The following is a 19732-nucleotide window of genomic DNA, read 5'->3' as shown; positions in this document are numbered from 1 at the left end:
CGGGACTACAACTCCCGAGAGGCCTTGGGCGTCGTCCGCCGTTGATTGGCCGCAAGGCGCGGACCGGGCAGGCGCAGTGCGCGCAGGCGGCGGCCAGATGGCTGTGTTGGGCGTCTTCGCGGCGGTCCGTGCGGCGCCCCGGCTTTGGCGGCGGGCGGCGCGGGCAGCCGCGGGGTTCCGGGGCCCCTGCCCTGGTAGGGGCTACTCTGTGAACCCCGCTCAGGTGAGGGCCACGCAGGTGAGCCGGTCTGCAGGGCTTGCGGGGAGGCCGGAGCGCCGGGCCTCCTCGGAAATGGCCGTGATTGGGCACCTGGCTGTTGGTTCTTGCCCTAAGCACGAGTGTCCCCGCGTGCCCTGCCTCCCGACTCGGGCCCTGGGGCGTGTGTTTGGCCGGGAGAAAAGTGATCCTGGCTGGAGCAGGACAGAACACCCAACACACGCACCAGGAGCGTCTCTTGGCTTCTCGCCGCTCTTGGTCCCCAAAGTCCCCGGCGTTTTCCGCCTTCCTGTTTCCTCTCTGAGGTCCATGATGAGGATTTTTGGGTTAGGATTTTTAACTAAATTTGAAAAAGGTTTAGGGGCTCGTGATGGACAGTTCTCCTGAGCTGCACCTGCAAGGAACAGCCAGGAGGCGAATGTAGTTTTTTTTTTTAGGGGGGCGGGGCTTTTCATTTGGGTGCCATTCACTTGGTCTGCTTGGAATGAGCGGCCGTCCTGTCCGGCGTGGGGGCGGGGGAGGGCAGGAAAACCGGCGCAGGGTTCCTAATTTGTGCCAGGTACTTCCGTAATACCTAATTTTCTCCACCTTGGTGGTAGGTATGACCCAGGTGTTAGTAAGGACGCTGAAGTTTGGAGTCAAGTTTTTAACAACTTTGTTTAAAGGTCCCACACCACGTGCCAGGACTTTGAGCCAGGCAGTCCTGTCTTTCACCAACCCCCCTTCCCCTGAGCCATTTTGCGTGCTAAATCCAGTTTCCGCATGCATTAATGATAATATGGTACATTTGTATGATGCTTTTGCCGTAACACTTGGGTGCATTTCAAGTCAACTACTTATTTACAAAAAACAAACACACAGTACTTTGTGCCACGCAGTATTCTAAGTACTTCACAAGTACATCTTGCATCCATAGAATTTTCATAACAACTTTGTGAGGTTAGCCCTATTTCACAGAGAGGTTAAGCAGCTTGCCCAAGGGTACACAGCTGTGAAGTGGCTGAATCTGGAACCCAGGGTGGTCTGGTGTCAGGGTTCTAGCTCTTTTTAAAATATTTATTTTTAAAGAGAGGGGAAGGGAGGGAGAAAGGGAGAGAAACATTCATGTGTGGTTGCCTCGTGTGCCCTCAACTGGGGACCTGGCCTGCAACCCAGTCGTGTTCCCTGACTGGGAATCCAACTGGCCACCCTTTGGTCCGCAGGCCAGCACTAAATCCACTGCGCCACACCAGGCAGGGTCAGAGTTGTAGCTCTTAACAGCTATGTTCTCCTCGCAGTCATCTTGTCTGTGGAGCAGCTAAGATTCAAAGAACTAAAGGCACTGGGTACTTGAGCTGGGGGCATAGATACTGATGGGAGGACTGTGAACTGCAGCGACATTAAGTGTGAAGAATTGCCATCATTTGTAGTTATTGTGTTGGTTCCGGCATCTTTGTGGGCCCTAAGATATTTCTGGGAGGCTTTTCTGATAGCATGGACAACGGGAAGGAAGGATGAAATGCGTCATAGAATTTAAGAGCTTTGGAGTTGAGCCCTGCCTGTAGTGTGTACCTGAGGCGAATTAACCAGCTTTCTCTGCGTCAGTTTCTGGATATATGGGATGGGGGGGGGTCTTAATTCCCATGCAGCGTTTTTGTGCGAAGGTACATACGGTGCCTTTTGTGATAAATGTGGAGTGCTTTGCACAGTGACTGGCATTATGGTAAGTACCTGAAACGTGAAGTGATTGGAGGGGTCAGTGAAATGGGCTATCTTTGTAATGCTGTTGTCGTTGTTGTTGTTTTAAGGTTTTATTTATTTTTTAGAGAGAGGGGAAGGGAAGGAGAGAGAAACATATGTGAGAGATCATTGCCTCTTGCACGCCCCCAGCTGGGGACCCGGCCCACAACCCAGGCCTGTGCCCTGACCTGGAATTTAACCGTGACTTTGGCCCACAGGCTGGCGCTCGACTCCCTGAACCACACCAGCCACGGCTTCTGTTGTTTCAAACACACCAGATTGCCCTGGCTGGTGTGGCCCAGTTGGTTGGAGCATGTGGTTTAAGATTAATTTGAAATGAAGGGACTGCTTCGATGTTCCTTTGTCTTTGCTTCTTACCTAGAATCGGTTTGGTATATTTTAAATTTTAAAAAAATTTATTGATTTGATTTGAGAGAGAGAGAGACATTCATGTGAGAGGTAAACATTGATTGGTTGACTCCCATATGCACCCAGACCCAGGATCCAACCAGCAGCCTGGGTATGTGCCCTGCCCAGGAATCAAATCTGTGACGTTTTGGTCTGTGGGACAATGTTCCAACCAAACGAGCCACACCAGCCAGGGCTGTCTCTAGTTGTTGTTGTTTTTAACTGTGTGGTTGTAATGAAATTTTGAAACGTGATATGAAGGCTATTATAACAGGTAAAAATGTGTATATGTTAAGCACAGGGAACAAGATGAAAAGCGGCCCATACAAAGCACACTTGTAGCGACACAACAGGCAAGAACAGAAAATGAAGGGAGGAAAGGAAACTGGGTTGTGTTAAAGTGCAGGGGTTACGTTTTGAATTTCCGTTTTCTACTTCAAAAATTTCTTTCCATTAATTGTGGGAAAATAATTTTAACAAAGTAGTTATGGGCTTAATTATATATGAGTCCTGACTGGTGTGGCTCAGTGGGTTGGGTGTTGTCTCGCAAAGGGAAAGGTCACTGGTTTGATCCCCCGTCAGGGCACATGCCTGGGCTGCAGGTTTGGTCCCCAGTGAGAGAGGCAACTGATGGAAGTTTCTCTCTCACATCGATGTTTCTCTCCCTCTCTTTCTCCCTCAAGTCCCATGTCCTCATGTCATGCCTCAGGCCTGCACAACCTGGGAATGATGTGGATCCTCTCTCTTTAAGGGTCGTTTTCTCCCTCCCCTCTGCCTGTTGACTCAGGCAGGAGCGGCTCTCTTCTCCCCCTGCAGAGCCCGCCCACCTTTGGATTCCTGCTGGACATCGACGGAGTGCTGGTGCGGGGCCATCGAGTGATCCCCGCCGCTCTGGAAGCCTTCCGCAGGCTGCTGGACGCCCAGGGGCAGCTGCGAGTGCCTGTGGTCTTCGTCACGAATGCCGGGAACATCTTGCAGCATGACAAAGCCCAGGAGCTGTCGGCCCTGCTGGGCTTCAAGGTGCGCAGACAGATGGGGACACGGAGCCCAAGGACCTTTTTCCCAGTGGAGCCCCGCCCCCACTCTGACAAGGATCCCCCCCCCCCCACGCGGTGGGGTTGGAGGACAGGATTGATAAGCCCCAGGGCGCAGCTGTGGGTTCAGTACAGATCTCTCAGCCCTGCTGGAAAAATAACTTGAAGTTCCAGCCAGGCCTCGTGAGTAGAGACCTAATCAACAGGCTCATGGTTGTTTTTTTGTTTGTTTGTTTTTAATGTACCTATTTTTAGAGAGGGTTAGGGAGGGAGAAAGAGGGAGAGAGAAACATCAATGTGTGGTTGCATCTCGAGCGCCCCCTCCTGGGGACCTGGCCTGCAAACCTGGGATGTACCTGAAGTAGGATCGAATGAGCAATCCTTTGGTTTGCAGGCTGGCACTCAATCCGCTGAGCCACACCAACCAGGGCAACCGGCTCATGTTTTATGCATACCTACATGTTGGCGGCGAAAACCCGCCCATGGAGGCGGCAGTGCAGCCTACTGTCTTTGTTCCCATTTCTTTTCTTCTGGGCGTCAGGGTCCTCTCTTTTGACTCGGCAGCCCCTAGAAAGCAAGGGTTGCATTTTTCAACATCTCCGTATGCCAGGTGGGACTCCCATAAGTAAGATGCACTCGTGTGAGTGAGTGCTGTCCCCCAAAAGCAGGCCCTCTTCACCCACTTGCAGACACACTCCTCCTTCCTTGTTTGAGGGTGCATGGAGTTTGGGAAACAGAACTTTGGAACCAAGAGAGTAAATAAAGTGGCTGATTGATGGGTGGCCCTGCTTGAGGACGAATCAGGGAGCAAAGGCATAAAACTGGTTCCCTTCTGCGGTTTTCCCAGAGGGTTTCAGGACATTCTGAGACAAGGCTGCCTTGTCATAGTTAAACGTTAAAAGCTCAGTCTTCCAGTAGAGCACAGAACTGAAAGTCGAGGTGAGAGGCGGGGACCTGTGGCAGCGACCAGCCCCTTCCGAAGGGGCACCGAGCAGGGCACACGGATGGGCGTCAGAACCACGCTGGCAGCACGTCCTGCTTGCTGTTTTGTGTGGCAGCAGCCAGCCCAGACTCCCACAGCTGCCTGCATCATTTCTGGGATCTAGGAACGGAGCTTTTCCCCCGCTTGTTTTTCTGGGCGGTTCCCTCCTTCGTAGGTGGAGGAAGCCGCCCTCTCTCTACCTCTACTTTCTCTCAGCCATGTGCTTTCCCCCCTTTCCTGTCTCTCGGCTGTCCCCACAGGTGGAGCCAGACCAAGTTATTCTCTCTCACAGCCCCCTGAAGCTCTTCTCCCAGTACCACAGGAAGCGGATGCTGGTGTCGGGCCAGGGGCCCCTGGTGGAAAATGCCCGGGCGTATCCTTTTGGTGCTTCCTGCTCTGGCTGGAGAGGAAGGGGCAGGACGGGCCTTTCCTCCCGTGGCCAAGGGGGCCCATGGTGAGGCACGCCAGGCCTCCTGGGGCCTGTGGTGGGCTCTGAGGGAGGGAGGGCAGCCCTCAGGTGTGGCCTGTCCTTGCACCTGGCGTTTCAAAAAGCCAGCCCAGAACCTCCTGGGAGCTCAAAATGCAGATTCCTGGAGAGCCTTGTGTCACAGGGTCTGAGACGAAGACCCGCAGTCTGCGTCGTAAAAAGGGAGATGGGTGATTCTGTAATTAGGTTTGGGAACCGCTGCTCTAGGGCTGTCTGCAGGGGCGCAGCCAGCATGTCTGCAGTATGGGTACAAGTCTGCAGCGAAAGCATCCTTTGAGCTATGCGCACACTCAAAAGGCAGGAGATTTGTCCCTGTTCTTAAGCAGCTTTTTTATTTGCTCCTCCTGCAGACCCTGTCCAGCAATTCCTGTGCCCCTGCACTGCGCTGTAGGCCTCGGGGGCAGGGCCAGGGGAAGCGCAGTGGGATTTCAAGTTACTGGAGTCAGCAACAGCACAGCCACCCACGGCAAAGCAGAGTTTCAGATGGCATGGGACTGAAGGCTAAACGAGCAGTGTGGGTTCTGGAGTCCCTGCTGTCCGGGGCACAGGAGCATCCTGGGAGCAGGAGTGACTTGTGGATTCATGGAGGGGCGTGGCTGTGCCACAGGAGAGGTCTCGGGTTTTTCAGCAGGGGCAGCAGCTAAGGAGGCCACAGAGAGAGAAGGGGTGATGAGGACCTCGAAGCAGAAGATGGGACTGGGACGGGGCAGTGCTGGGTGTGGGAAGCCGCAGAAGCACGTGCTGAATGTGAGAGTTTATCCGCACGAGGGCTGTGGGGAGCCTGCAGGTGTAGTGCCTGCCGCTGGGTGATCTGAGAGAAGCATTAGTTTTGGAGAATTCGTTTTAAGAGTAACTTGAAACCATGCTCAGTTATGATGGCAGGTGGGAATTAAGGACGGGGAAGTGTCATAGAACAGACCCATGGGGAGGTATGAGAAACTATTACCACATAGACCCCCCTTCTCCCGGGGTCCCCTGTACTAGGTTCGCCTTGCCTGCCGCCAGGGAATTACAGCTCTCCATGCCAGAGATTGGCGAAAAGGAAAGGAATTATTTACTCAAAAGTTATACAGACTTAAGACTAATGACTTAATGTCTTCATTAAAATCCCAAAGTTCCTTAAAACAGCCACAAACACACACAGTCCTTCCTTCCCCCCTTTGCCCAGGCCGGGGTACCGGACCTCAGGAAAAGAAATGGAAGTCCGTGCCCCAGGTGGCCCCCTGGCTCTTCCCAGTAATCTGTGCTCGGCGGGCAGGCCTCCCGCGGTTCCCAGCACCATCAGCTGTGTTGCTGGGATCTCCAGTTCTCAATCCAGATGCGCGTGGCACCTTCTCCTGGCCCTCCAGCAAGAGGCCTTCCACCCCGTTCTTTCCTGCAGCATCTCTCCTGCATTCTTCCAAACTGCTAAGAGATAGCCCTGTATTGCTGCTACATCTTGCTTTCTGGCTTCCTAAGCTATGTGGCCAAGGGAGCCCCCAAACCGCATGGTTCCCCCTCCTTGCATGGCTGCTGTGCCTGGGTTTCAGTCCTGGCACCAATCTTCCTCTGCATCCCCACTTCTGACTCCTCCCACAATCGGCTACACCTGGCAGCCTTCCCGTATTTTCCCAGCCTTTCCTGGGCTGCCAGAGTAAGTCTGGGCAGGTGTGGCCCCGTGGCCTGGAGCCAATCATCTCCAAGGATGTAACCAAGGCCAGTCATGGGTGGACTCGTCCTGGTTACATCCCAGCTCCCTGGCTCAAAGCATGGCCACAGCTACTTACCATATCCTTGAAACCAGTTAAATGTTACAGGTATGTTAAATGACTGTTCCTGAGGTTATTTCCAAAACTGCTGCTATGCAGAATGACTCTCAATGGCCCTGCTCCAAGTGTCCTATCCTCCAGTTCAGACTTGTGAGGGTGAGGACATCTATGTATTTTTAGTATTTCCTGGACATCCTGAGTTCTGGACCCCATTACAAATCCCTCTTTGGCGGGGCCCTGGCTGCACCCTGTTACAAATTCCCCCTTTCAAATATACAACCCCTCTATAATCATATAAAGGACAATGGGCAAAGGTCTTGAGATTTAGCTACTTCTGGCTGGACATGGATGTCGTCCTACCAACCCTTGGGTCTGGGGTTCCCTGAAAGAGTGGGGGGAGCAGCACGGAGGACGTCCTTCCCATAAGGGGGAGGACCTTGCAGAATCCAGGTCTTTGGGCTGTTGCTGGGAAGTTTCAGGCTCCATGTCCAAAGACGGGAATTACTGGACAGTTGGCATCCTCGTCATATTCTGGAGGTGACAGTTTTGGCAAGAGAGTTGGAAGGCACAATTAAATCATAAGCACTAAATGGTGCAGGCAGTGATTTAGGTAAAGAATGGCCTGTCTGGAGGAAGGTGTACAAGGCATGCTACACCTGTCCGAAGCCCTTGTGGCCCACTACACTTAGCTTGGGCTGAGGGGAATATTTTAGGTTTTCCCCCTTTCAGATTTCTGGGCCCTTTCTGGCCAGGCCATTAGGGACAGAGAGGGGAAAATCTGTTCTAAAGTGAAGCCCACAGACCGCCCGAACCCTTCACCAACCCAACCACTCAGTTCAGCCAAACCGTTGAGTCTCAGCGGGCGATGATGAAGGTGGACTCCTTAAGTGAGGCCTGTATTGCACCCAGTCTCTCAGGTAATGAGGCCATAGGCCCCACCCTATGAAAACAGAAGGAAGAACACAGGTCCATTCACACAACAACCCCCAAGCCAGTCCATGAAGGTCTTTGCTGCAATGGCATTAACAGGGGCAATTTGACCTGTAATTGAACACCTTTGTGCCTGTAATTGAACATCTTTGGTGATGTTACAAACCCAGTTTCAACTTCTAAATGAAAACGAACTTTCAAGACAGTCAGCTGTGCTGTTCCGATGTCCAATACTGAGCATTGTGATTTTCCTCGAACCATGATTTTTCTCCTTAAACCACCCTGATTGTTACTAGAGGGACTCCATTGAGTCCAGCTTTTAATTTTGCCTGTTCCTTTGCATAAACACCAAGAGCCGCCTGGATTACCTAGGATCTTTAAGTCCGCTTTGCTGGAACTCACACAGGGAGCCTTTAGACTGACTTTTAGTCCGCCCCTTGGGGCACAGAGGCAGAGCCACCCATCCGCCATCTGGCTTCGCCTGTACCAGTTGTTTCACTCAAATCCTTGAGGCTTCCATTGTGCCTGCAGGTTCCTCTTTAGCCGTCTTTCAGGAAAGAAACCTTCGTTCCTTCCCTGGAAAGACTGCCATGAACCGCACAACCAAGCAAGGTACCAGGCTTTTTCTCATGGGTTTTCGCTAGCTTCCCAAGTCAGTCCCAGTTCCTCAGGGCTTTCTGATGACGACCAGAACCCAGACATGCCTCTTTCAGGTGTGACATTCCAGTCAAAATCTTAGTTAACAAAACCACCATTAATGACTGGTCTTACTGGATTTATGCAAAGAACCCGTATGCCATCACTTACTCCTTCAGAATGCCAAGTTCTGGAGGGATCAGGTAGGGAGAAAACAAAGCATGAAGGAAAATCCTTTTCCTTCTGATATCTACTAAGATTGCATTTCCATGTCTTATACTTCCCCTGTTCACTTTCCTACATAGTGTGAAGGTTTTGTTTTGTTTTGTTTAGATTGTATTTATTTTTAGAGAGGGCTAAGAGGAGAGAAACATCCATGTGTGGTTGCCTCTTGCACGCCCCCTACTGGGGACCTGGCCTACAACCCAGGCCTGTGCCCCAACTGGGAATCGAACCAGCGACCCTTTGCTTTATAGGCTGGCGCTCAATCCACTGAGCCACACCAGCCAGGGCCATAGTGTGAAGCTTTAACCTTCCCTGGCATCCTCAGTTTCCTTTTCAGAGCAGACACAGCAAAGTGTAAAGCGCAGACAGAGTTCCCGAAGGACGGCACACGGGTGGAGGCACCCCCTCGCACCAGTGCGTCCCCTGGAGCCCCGGCCTCTCGGCAGAGATGCGCTCCTTCACCTCAGGCGGAAAGGACCCTCCCTGGGTCCCCAGTGGCACAGGCATTCTCGCCAACCGGTTACAGGTGACCTTGGCCAGGTCTTACAGGCACAGAGCGTTTCCAGTCAGAAACAGAACCCAATTCAAACCACCAGAAAACCAGCAAACGAGTAATTGAGGTTTCCTTTCCTCTAGGTTTAAAATTTTCACACCTTTGTACATTTTTTTTTCTTTCCCGTCCAGATTTAACCATAATTCCCTTTTAATCCCTGTTCCTTCCCTACCCTGGGAAGGACTGTACTTAAACTCAGCACCTTAAACTCAGTGTCTGGCAGCTAAAAGCCCCCAGCACTACAGGCGCCTTCCGCCAGAAGCCCCCAGATTCGCAGAGACACCCTGCAGCTCTCTGAAGCTTAGACCTGGCAGACACCCTGTAACTCAGACGGTCGCCCTTGGCCCCCAGTCCATGACCTTCAGAACCAGAGCCCTCCCTACAGAACCTGCTGCACAGAGAACCTGGCGGGTGCAGTGCCCACACAGCAGCAACACACACAGGCATATGCTGAAGAGAACCCTTAGCCCACCACCTCGCCCAGTTCCAAGAGGTGGAACTCACGTGACCCATCGCCCAAGATGGCAGCGCCCACGCATGACCCGTCCTCCACGGTGACCCGTCCTCCACGGTGGGGCACTCACGTGGCTCATCCTCCATTTTACCCAAAATGGCGCTGCATCCACGTGACTTGGTGTCCGTTCTCCAACAGACACACGGGCTCGGCTTACGGAGCCTAGGGGTTTGCTTCCCCCCAAACGCGAGTGCAGGCTCCCTTAGTGCCTCCTGGGCTCACCAGCAGTGTGCGCGAGCAGATGGGCAGCCTGGAAGCAGCATACTAACCAAACCAACATCCAAAACTCCATCATTCCAAAACAGTGTTTAGAAACAAGTTCTCAACCAAACCGTTGTGCTTCTCTGCTCGTTCCCAGATCCATTTCCTTCCCACTTTCCGGGCGTGATTAGGCGGCCGATGCCCTCAGAAGGGTGCAGACAAACTCGGAGATGGAAAATCCCGCCATCTCACTCTGCCACACCTGACTGAGGGAGTCGTGTGCCTTGGGCAATTCCTGCCCCACCTGGGTCGCCAAAACCTGTCACAGTCTGGACCCATGGGTAGGGGGACGAGATACTATTACCACATGGACCCCCCTTCTCCCGGGGTCCCCTGTACTAGGTTCGCCTTGCCCGCCGCCAGGGAATTACAGCTCTCCATGCCAGAGATTGGCGAAAAGGAAAGGAATTATTTACTCAAAAGTTATACAGACTTAAGACTAATGACTTAATGTCTTCATTAAAATCCCAAAGTTCCTTAAAACAGCCACAAACACACACAGTCCTTCCTTCCCCCCTTTGCCCAGGCCGGGGTACCGGACCTCAGGAAAAGAAATGGAAGTCCGTGCCTCAGGTGGCCCCCTGGCTCTTCCCAGTAATCTGTGCTCGGCGGGCAGGCCTCCCGCGGTTCCCAGCACCATCAGCTGTGTTGCTGGGATCTCCAGTTCTCAATCCAGATGCGCGTGGCACCTTCTCCTGGCCCTCCAGCAAGAGGCCTTCCACCCCGTTCTTTCCTGCAGCATCTCTCCTGCATTCTTCCAAACTGCTAAGAGAGAGCCCTGTATCACTGCTACATCTTGCTTTCTGGCTTCCTAAGCTATGTGGCCAAGGGAGCCCCCAAACTGCATGGTTCCCCCTCCTTGCATGGCTGCCGAGCCTGGGTTTCAGTCCTGGCACCAATCTTCCTCTGCATCCCCACTTCTGACTCCTCCCACAATCGGCTACACCTGGCAGCCTTCCCGTATTTTCCCAGCCTTTCCTGGGCTGCCAGAGTAAGTCTGGGCAGGTGTGGCCCCGTGGCCTGGAGCCAATCATCTGCAAGCTTTCACGCAGGCTCTGTAACCGGGGGAGTTGCCTTCCAGTTACGTCATGGGTTGAAGTCACTCCCATCTCCCTGGCTCGAAGCATGGCCACTGATACTTAACATATCCACGAAACCAGTTAAAGGTTCTAGATATGTTAGATGACCGTTCCTGAGGTTATTTGCAAAACTGTTGCTATGCAAAACAATTGTCAATGGCCCTGCTCCATGTGTCCCATCCTCCAATTCAGACTTGTGGGGGTGAGGACATCCCATATTTTTAATATTTCCTGTATACCCTGAGTTCTGGACCCCATTACAAATCCCTCTTTGGCAGGGGAGACCTGACTGCACCCTGTTACAGAAGTTGAGGCGGTCTTGGGCACTGAGGTTGGAGTGGCTTCTCTCTTTCCATGGCCTCCCCACCCTGGTGGAGTCTGCTCCCCCTTAAAGCTGTATCTCAGGTCTGACTTCTGCAGGCCCTTTGTGCAGCCACTAAGGCCACCAAGGAGGCCCCTCTTCTGAACCGCTCGGCACACGGCGGCAGCACTGCACAGATGCTGCTGCGATGGCCGGGCGGGGAACTTGGGGACAGAGCTGCTTGTGCGCCCCCGGCCTGGCATTGCCAGTGGCTGGGGGTGTGGCGCCGTGTGCTGGCGGCCCGCTCGGCTCATCTGTGTCGTTGGCTCTTTCCTGTCTGGGACCAGGAGGACTGTTTGCTCAGAACTGGGTTGGTTCCCCTCCCTTTAGAGACATAACCCCCCTGGAACTGTCCAGCGCTGTTTCCCTGACCTCCCTCTAGACTGGGCTTCGAGAATGTGGTCACTGTGGATGAGCTGCGCACGGCCTTCCCTATTCTTGACATGGTGGATCTCCAGCGGCGGCCGAAGACCACGGTAATGAGAAGGACATGCTGGGGTCTCCTGTTTCATTCTGTCCTCCTCCTGCGTGGACCCCTCTTGCTGACCTTGCAGCCCGCCCCTCAGAGCCGCAGCTCATCTGTGTTCTGCAGAGCCAACTTCTCGGAGAGGTGCGCCTGGCCATGGGCTTGTCCCCAGGTGGCTCAGAGGATCTGCCCCTGCTGAGGCTCTGCTCTCCGCACTGCTCGCGATTGTCCGAGAGCCCTTGCGGGGCCCTGCGTCCCCTCCAGTGAGCAGCTTGTGTCTCGGCAGCGGGCTCTCACGGGGCTGCCTGGAGGGTTGGGACCTTTGTTAAACTCTGCTGCCTGGCACTGCGGACACAGCCCTGGTGAGCAGCAGCCTGCTCGGAGAGGGCTGGCAGCTCCACGGTCTGCTGTGTTCCTTTGAGCTCGGCTCGTATTTGGACAGCTGGCTTGATTTTCTCTCTCTTCTGATCGGTAGTCGCAGGCCTCGCATCCATCCTCTGTGGGGTGTGGCTGCCCTCGGCTCTCTTCTGTACAACTCTGTATGTGAATCGCATTGCCCATATTTCCAGTCCAACCAGCATCAAAATGGGGCAAAGTTGTAAACAGAGAGGCTCACTTTTATTTACTTGTGCAGCCTTAGCCCTCCATCTGCCAGGGGTCCTGACTGAGTCGTGCCTTTGATGGCCTTTGGGAGCTTCTCCTAGAGCCCAGTGAGCCAGGTGGCGAACCAGAGTGCCAAAGTGGGGACGGATCTCAGAGCTGCGCGGAGGCCGATCCTCCCATGTGGCAGTGTCCCACTGCAGGTCACGTGGCTGGTCAGAGGCAGAGGCAGGACTATATGGTCTGGGAAGGAACAGAAGCCCTGGTGACAGGAAAGCTCCTGCCCCCAATCTAGCATCGAGGGAAGCAGCCGCCACTCCTGATGGCCTCCTGTCTCTCCACAGGCTCACCTTGCTCTTTGCCCGCCTGATTCTAGACTCTTGCTTGGTCCCTCCCTGGCCTCCTGTCCTGGCTGGGGATGGACAGCCGAGCGGCCTTCGCCCGGCTGACCTTCTGTGTGGTCTCCCTCAGCCGGGCCTGTGACCAGCGTGGTCAGCCTCTCCTCATGAACCTGCCTTCCTGAGTCCTCCTCCTCAGTCCTGTGTGGCTTCTCAGCATGGGCTGGACCATGGGGTGGTCTCCCATCCTGTCTGGACTGCGTCTTTCCTCTCCTACCCCGGAAACCAGTGTGATTGTGCGGTGGTGGGAAGTCGCCCTGGCGTTGATGGGCCTGTTCTTTGTCTCTTGGCAGCCCCATCTGAGGACCGACTTCCCCGCCATCGAAGGTAACACGGCCTCTCCGAGTGTGGGCGGGGTCTGGTGAGTCACTCCCTTCAGGCCCTGCGCGGGGCCATCAAACTTTTGGTCACCTCGGTCCTGGTCTCCGGTCTGCCACTCACTGCTGCTGAGATGCTTGTTGTCCATCCCTCCTTCCCCATCTCAGCTGCCTTGTTGTTCCAGAAAAATGCAGGCTCACAAAATCATAGAGCGGACCGGGACCTGGGGGTGGCCTGGAGCAGGGTTCCCTGGCCCCAGCACCAGTGCTGTCCGCGTGGGACAGATCCCGTAGTGGCCCCTTCACTGACCCGAAGGAAGCTCCTAGGCCGTGTCTCTCATCATTGTGATAGGTGGGCATGAAAACACTCAGCGAGGGATACGCATTTCAGTCGTAATGATCCAGAAAGACACACTGAAGCGGTAAAGCTACCGCACCAAGCGTGGTGGCGTCACCCCGAACGGCACAGCCACCAATGCAGACCTGCTGTGTTCGGGGGTGGCCGAGGGGTGTTTCAGGTGACTCAGAAATTGGTGCAGCTTTGTTGTAGGCAAAGCAGTTTTGTAAGAGGGATTAACTCTTGGTGCAATTTTGAAATAAGAAAGTACAGCCGTCTCTTGCCTTATTTGATTGTTAACATTTTTTGGGGAAAATCACAGTTTGCTAAAACCACCAAAACGCACCTTGTGTTTACATGTAGAGTGGAATGAGGGTGTGGGCCCAGTGAATTACCGACAGGCTGTTCACCGGCCTGAACACCAGGCGGGACACCCAGTCAGTCATTCAGAGACACGGGCAGTTTCTGACCGAGCCCAACTGTCCCAAGCGAGTAGCGTCCCTGGCCCCTCCCTCTGTCCTCCCCACCCAGCATCAGTCACTGTGGCCCTAGACACACCCTCCAGCTGCTGGAGCTCCCCCTGCGGGACAGTGGGTTGACTCGCGGTCTCCTGGTGTCGAGCACTGTGTGTGCAGCCCGGATTCAGCTGTGTGTGTTGTATCTTGTTTTTATTCTCGTAACAGTAGTAGGTGGTGTTGGGTGCTGAGGAGGCTGAGGCTGGGAGGAGGTGGGTGGCTTGCCCACAGTCCAGGGAGAGCAGCACAGTCAGCCTGGAGTTCGGGCCCTGTCACTGCACCTCCCCTCCCTGGCCGTTAGGGTCGCTGGCCCCCGGCTCAGCTCCCGGGGGCCCAGAGGGAGGTGCTGGGGAGAGTGAGTGCTTGTCCCAGCGCCTGCTGGGGGGAAGGGAAGAAAACAGTCAGCAGGGGCAGCGTCTGGGGTTGGCCACCGCTGTCTTGTCTCTGGCCTCTTCGGTGGCGTATGCTGGACGAGGTGCCGGTGGGAGACCTCGGGAGGTGCTTCCCTGGGCCCTGGGCTCTGCTCGCCTGCGGGAAGAGGTGAGAGGCTCTTTCAGGGCTGTTTTGGGAGCTGTGCCCTTGCCAGGGCAAGCGCACAGCGGGGTCAGGGCTCCTGGTGGGTGGCCTCAGCTGGTCTCTGGTCTCCATAGGCCTCCCTCCTGCCGCCACAGGGGGCAGGCTGGGCACCCTGCACCCTCACGCTGTGCCTTTGCTCTTTTAAGGGGTGCTCCTCCTTGGGGAGCCGGTGCGCTGGGAGACAAGCCTGCAGCTGATCATGGATGTGCTTCTCAGCAATGGGAACCCCGGAACGGGTCTGGCGACGGTCCCTTACCCCCATCTCCCTGTTCTGGCCAGTAACATGGACCTCCTTTGGATGGCAGAAGCCAAGATGCCCAGGTAAGGACACAGACCCGGCCTTGACCCGATGGCTTCTTCCGCTGTCCCCGATGCCCTGGGGCTCAGGCCTGGGCCTAGGTGGGCCTGCAGTTGCCACCATTCCTTGGCCTCCCAGGAGGGGTCTCGAGGGTCACACCACTTACTAATTATGAGTGAAAACTGCAGCTCACTGAGCACTGAGGCTGTGGTGAGGCGGCTGTTCACACACCACCCCTGCCCCCAGAACCAGGGCAGGACTTGGTCTCCAGACTAGAGGGGCCGAGCCGGCAGCCTCCAGGGTGAGTGTGCGTGCCGCTGCCCTGCTCTGCCCCCTCGCCTTCACCCCGAAGCGCCCTTCACTTCTGTTTCCACGTGCCCTGGAGCTGGAGGGGCGGGGGAAAGAAAGCTGTTCTGATGTGGGTCTAGGCCAGAGGACAGGCCCAGGCGGTGAGTGACTTTCTCAAGGCCCAGGGCAGAGCTTGCCTGGCCTGCCCTGTCCTCGGAGGGGCGCACAGCACAGGCAGCCCGGCCTCTGGCCTGCTGGTGCCTCAGGGAAGGGCGGCTGACGGTGGCATGGTGCTGTTCGGCTGTTCTGTCTGCCGGGCCAAAGTCTAGAATTTTCCGCCCTGACTCAGCCACTGACCCCCAGTGAGCTAGTGAGGGACATCAGGGTGTAGGGCCCAGTGCTGCCACGAGCCATGCCATGCAGGAGCCCGTAGAGATGGTGACTAGGGTGTTCTCTCTTGTTCCTTCCCAAGTGATTCTCTGTAGCTTGAGATTAGGTGTTTTTTCTGAGGTGTTCTGCCCAGAGTTAGGGTATGCTGACACCAGGTGAGGGGATTTGGTTAATAACTTCAACATATTGTGCACTATTGGTTCAGATTTGGTTTAGTGTCAAGGCATGGAAATCCCAAACAAAAGTATCTTAAACAAGGCAGACATTACTTTCTTATGTAAAGTAATTCTGCAGTAGGCAGTCCTGGTCTTGTATGTAAGCTCCGCCTGGCAGGGACTCGGGTCCCTCTGTTGTCCTGCTGTGCAATCCTGAGCCCTTTACCGCATAACCCACAATGGCTGCTCAGTGTCAGCCATCACATCAGCATCCCAGGTAGTAGGAAGAAATAGGGGAAGGTAGAGAAGAGCATCGACTCTGCAATTTTAAGGATACTTCCTAGAAGGTTAGCCCAGCACCACTAATGTCATTGGCTCTTTGGCTGTAGAGCAGTCACGTGGCCATACACCCAAGTGTGGAGGAGGAAGGGACTGGTTTTTACTCCTGGTGCACTGTGCTCAGCTGAAAATTGCGCCAAGGAAGGAGGGGAGGGTGGCACCCAGGAGTCTGCCTGAAGCCTAAAGCAGAATGTAAACTCTCTGAGTCCAGGTGCGGAGGGTATAATCCCAGCACCACCACCCTGGGCAAGTTACTCAACCTCTTTCTGCCTCAGGTTCCTCACTGGTGAAATGAGAATGATGATCTCCTAGGGCGTCTGAGAACTCCGTGTGGTATCTGTCGGCAGTGCCGGCCAGTGCTCAGTAACTGCTGCAGACGACAGCAGGTCACACGTGTGGGCAGTACAAGCCGTTCCCACTAGAAGTCGTTTCATTGTTACCTGTCCCCACGGGCCCTGGAGCAGCAGCACAGCGGCCTCTGAGCTGTTCACCCCCGCCCGCAGGTTCGGCCACGGCACCTTCCTGCTGTGCCTGGAGGCCATCTACCGCAAGGTGACGGGCAGGGAGCTGCACTACTGCGGCCTGACCGGCAAGCCCAGCGTCCTCACCTACCGGTTCGCCGAGGAGCTGATCCGGCAGCAGGCGGCGAAGCGGGGCTGGGCTGCGCCCATCCGGAACCTGTATGCCGTGGGGTGAGCGCCCTGCACCCCAACCCCGTTCCCAGCACTCCCCAACCCCCACCCCTGCCCTTGGCCCTGAACCTGCTTACCCCTCCTCTCTCCGCCGGTTCTGCTGCCGGACCAGGGACAACCCCATGTCGGACATCTACGGAGCCAACATGTTCCACCAGCACCTGCAGGCAGCCGGGCGGGAGGGCGCGGAGTCGCCGCCGGAGGAGCGGAGCTGCGTCTCCATCCTGGTGTGCACCGGCGTGTACAACCCTGCGGCGCCGGGGCCTGTGGAGCAGCCCCCTTTCCACGGGCACCGGGACTTCGGCCTCAGCCCGGGGCTCCTGGAGGCGGCCCACGTCGTGAGCGACGTGGACGAGGCCGTGGGGCTGGTCCTCCGCCAGGAGGGCTGGGCGTAGTAGAGCGCATTCGGCGCGGCGCTGTCGGGGGCCCAGGCATCCTGCCCGGCCTGCTGTCCCTGCTGCTCACCCAGGGACGCGCCGGTGACTCTTTCCCCCGCGGGCAGCAGCCCCAGGGCAGTGCAGGGGCGCAGAACCAGGATTTCCTGCGTCCGGGGCCGTCCGACCTCAACCCAGCTCCTGCAGCTCTGTGCCTCAGTTTCCCCGTCACTGCAGAAGGGCCTTCAGGGAAAAGGGGGCTGCGCGCAGTCGTGCGGCGCTCTCCGCGGGCCCTGTGCACGCTAAGTGTGGCCGACACTCAGACACTACTTTTTACTGTCCTTGGGCTTGCTGCCCAGAGACTTAACTACTGAGCTTATTTTTTTAATTAAAATAATTGTAATAAATATTCCTTATGCCTTGTCTTGTGCGGGCCTGTCTGGAGTGGACGGAGAAGTCCAGCAGGGGAAGGCCAGTGGGTGGGTGGGTGAGGCCTGGTCCCAGAGAGACCTGGCTCTTAACTCCAGCAGGAGCTACTGCCTCCTCCCACCCTCATCTGTCTCTGGTGGGCCCTGCCCAGGATTTGGCGCCTTCCCACTTGGAAAAGAGAAGGGGTCTGCCTTTGGTTGTCGTGCAGGGAGGGGCTATTCCTACAGAGACTCTCAGAGGGTGTGTCCCTCTCTCCAGGAGGAGCCCACTCCATTTCCCCGGCTCCCTGCCACCTGGGACCGCAGACTGGGCAGACCCCTGAGTCAGCTCTGCACTTGACCTGTCCAGCTGGCTGGGACCCAGCCAACCCACCCCTCCTTTCAAACACTGGCTTCGGCCTCTTCTGCTGGGCCTCCCAGCCTCATCGACAGTGGTAGGGACACAGGAGGCAGAGAAAGTGGCCATGAGATCCAAGGGGCTTGAGCTGGCATCAGAGGCAGAATGAAGACCCTTCCTGACCAAGGTGTCAGAGTGGAGCCCTGTCCCAGGCTGCCCGTGCCGCAGAGAGTCGGCGAGCCTGCAGTGCTCCCGGCTGCAGAGAGCAGCATCCCCGGGGTCTTACCGAGCTGGGCTCGGACTTGCCCTCGTCTCCCCTTCCTGTCTCACTTCCCTATAGCGGGGCTGGGCTGGCTGCCCGTTTCCAGCTCCACACACCGGCCCAGGCTGCCGCCTCCATGCCTGGACAGAGGGCTACGGTGGCCTCACATCTCCATCTGACCGGCCCCCCACCTTGTCCTCCCCTCAGCCCAGAGTCACATCACAAGCCTGATCCCTTTTCTGATGGGAACCCGCCGTGACCTCGTCTCGGAGTGAACGCCCAGGTTCCTCACCGTGCAAAGGCCCTGTCCTCCCCTTCCCTCGGCCACTGCCTACCGCTCACACCACCCCCCACATGCCTACCTCTGGGCTCCGCACCTGCCCCCCCAGCCTCATTGCTGAAGTCTACAAGGCTCCGCCTTCCCTCTTTTTAGTCCTTACCTCCTCCCCGCCTTGACTTACATTCATTCCTTATCCTGTGAGCCCCGTGGGCCTTGTCTCTGTTGATTCACCTGGGCCCCCACACCAGCAGCCAGTGTTTTGTAGGGTTACAGACCCTGCCGATCCCTGGAGACAGACATGGCTTTCTCGTCGCTCCCTGGGGAGTCCAGGCCTTGGAGTCAGCCTGGCCTGGACTCCACCCCCAGGTCTGCCGCTCACTGGCCGGATGGCCTTGGGCAGTGCCTTCCCAACCCCATGCTCGCTCCAGTCTCCCTCCTGTAAAACCGACAATGTGTGTTCCATAGAGGAGCTACTTTAAGTGCAGTCCCTGTCGTTCAGGATCTTGTTCTGTTGCTCGTTACAGGAGTCTGACCACAGTGGCGTGGACAGACAGGTGGTGGTTTTTCTAAACCACAGGAAGTGCGGAGGCGGGCACTTCAGGCTGGGGGAGTGGCTCGGGGTCTGGTCAGGGACCCAGTGCTCACCGGCCGTGCTCAGCGCGTGTGTCTGTCCAGGTGCAAGATGTACTGGTCCACTTTCAGGCCTCACCCACACTCCAAGGGGAAGGAGAAGGGGCAAAGGTCTTTGAAAGAACTTTCCGGAAGGTCCAGCTGTGGACTTGCAGTTCTGGGCGATTGGTTCCAGCTGGGTCCCAGGTACCAGGAACGGCGAGGAGGCAGGGCGGGCACTCTGCTGCTCAGATGGGACCAGGTGTGCGCAGAAGCGAGGCTGGTGGGATGGGCACTGGGTGGGCAGCCAGCAGCGCAGCCCCAGTGCCTGGGATTACTTCAGGGGATGCCCTGGCTTCCAAAGCAGGGCACCGCTTCTTGTCTGTGACCTGAGTCACTGGCCTGGGTGACAGCCTTGCCAGCGGACGTTTACTCTTGAGGGAAGTAAATGCCTTTTCCAAAGCATTTAAAACAGATGTTTGCCCACACTCCGTTAGAGCCCCACAGAGCCTCTGAAAGAGGCAGAGAGTCCTCGTCTGTCCACGTTCATGGACAAGGGCATCAAGGCAAAGAGCGTTCAGTAGAAACGTTTATAGAAGTCTGTGTGCCACGTACCCTCCTGGGTGCCATAGTGGTGACCAGCCGTGGCAACAGTGCCCACCCCCGTGGAGGTCACTTTTCAGTGACCGCGAGTCAAAGTCAGTCACTGGAGGGGCCGGCCTGGGCTGAAGTTGGTGCCCTGGCTCTGATGCCAGGGCTCTCATGAGATGTGTCCCATCCTTCCCAGCCCATGGCCGCCCTCCGAGCCTCGATTCATGTCCGGGCAGCTACTGCTGTGGAAGGGGTACAAGGTGCTCTCTCTGGGCTGAGGGGCCAAGTTTACCAAACTCGAGCATGGGCGAGAACAGAAGTGGGGG

At 56.1% G+C, this 19732-nt stretch overlaps 1 protein-coding gene across 2 annotated transcripts; it reads left to right on the top strand.

The window, feature by feature from the left end:
- Positions 1–65: 65 nt before the first annotated feature.
- On the top strand, positions 66–17322 carry HDHD5 (haloacid dehalogenase like hydrolase domain containing 5). Of its 2 annotated transcripts, none has more exons than XM_045200581.3 (8): positions 66–223; positions 3161–3364; positions 4621–4733; positions 11537–11630; positions 12912–12945; positions 14510–14684; positions 16337–16525; positions 16638–17322. In XM_045200581.3, the coding sequence occupies exons 1-8, from the start codon at positions 98–100 to the stop codon at positions 16918–16920; spliced, it is 1218 nt and encodes a 405-aa protein (XP_045056516.2). In that variant the 5' UTR covers positions 66–97; the 3' UTR covers positions 16921–17322. The 2 variants fall into 2 exon arrangements, with proteins under 2 accessions (XP_045056516.2, XP_053772416.1); XM_053916441.2 differs by having other exon boundaries at positions 76–238.
- The last annotated feature ends 2410 nt before the right edge of the window (positions 17323–19732 follow it).

Source organism: Desmodus rotundus, chromosome 13 (genome assembly GCF_022682495.2).
Source record: "Desmodus rotundus isolate HL8 chromosome 13, HLdesRot8A.1, whole genome shotgun sequence".
Lineage (NCBI taxonomy): Eukaryota > Metazoa > Chordata > Mammalia > Chiroptera > Phyllostomidae > Desmodus > Desmodus rotundus.
The sequence above is the reverse complement of the archived record's forward strand: the minus strand, read 5'-3'. Positions and strand labels throughout refer to the sequence as shown.

Coding starts and splice junctions, on each gene's coding strand:
- HDHD5 (XM_053916441.2), top strand. CDS start 98: ATGGCTGTGTTGGGCGTCTTCGCGGCGGTCCGTGCGGCGCCCCGGCTT. Junction 239..3,160: donor CTCAGGTGAGGGCCACGCAG/GTGAGCCGGTCT, acceptor CTCCCCCTGCAG/AGCCCGCCCACCTTTGGATT. Junction 4,734..11,536: donor CTGGTGGAAAATGCCCGGGC/GTATCCTTTTGG, acceptor ACCTCCCTCTAG/ACTGGGCTTCGAGAATGTGG.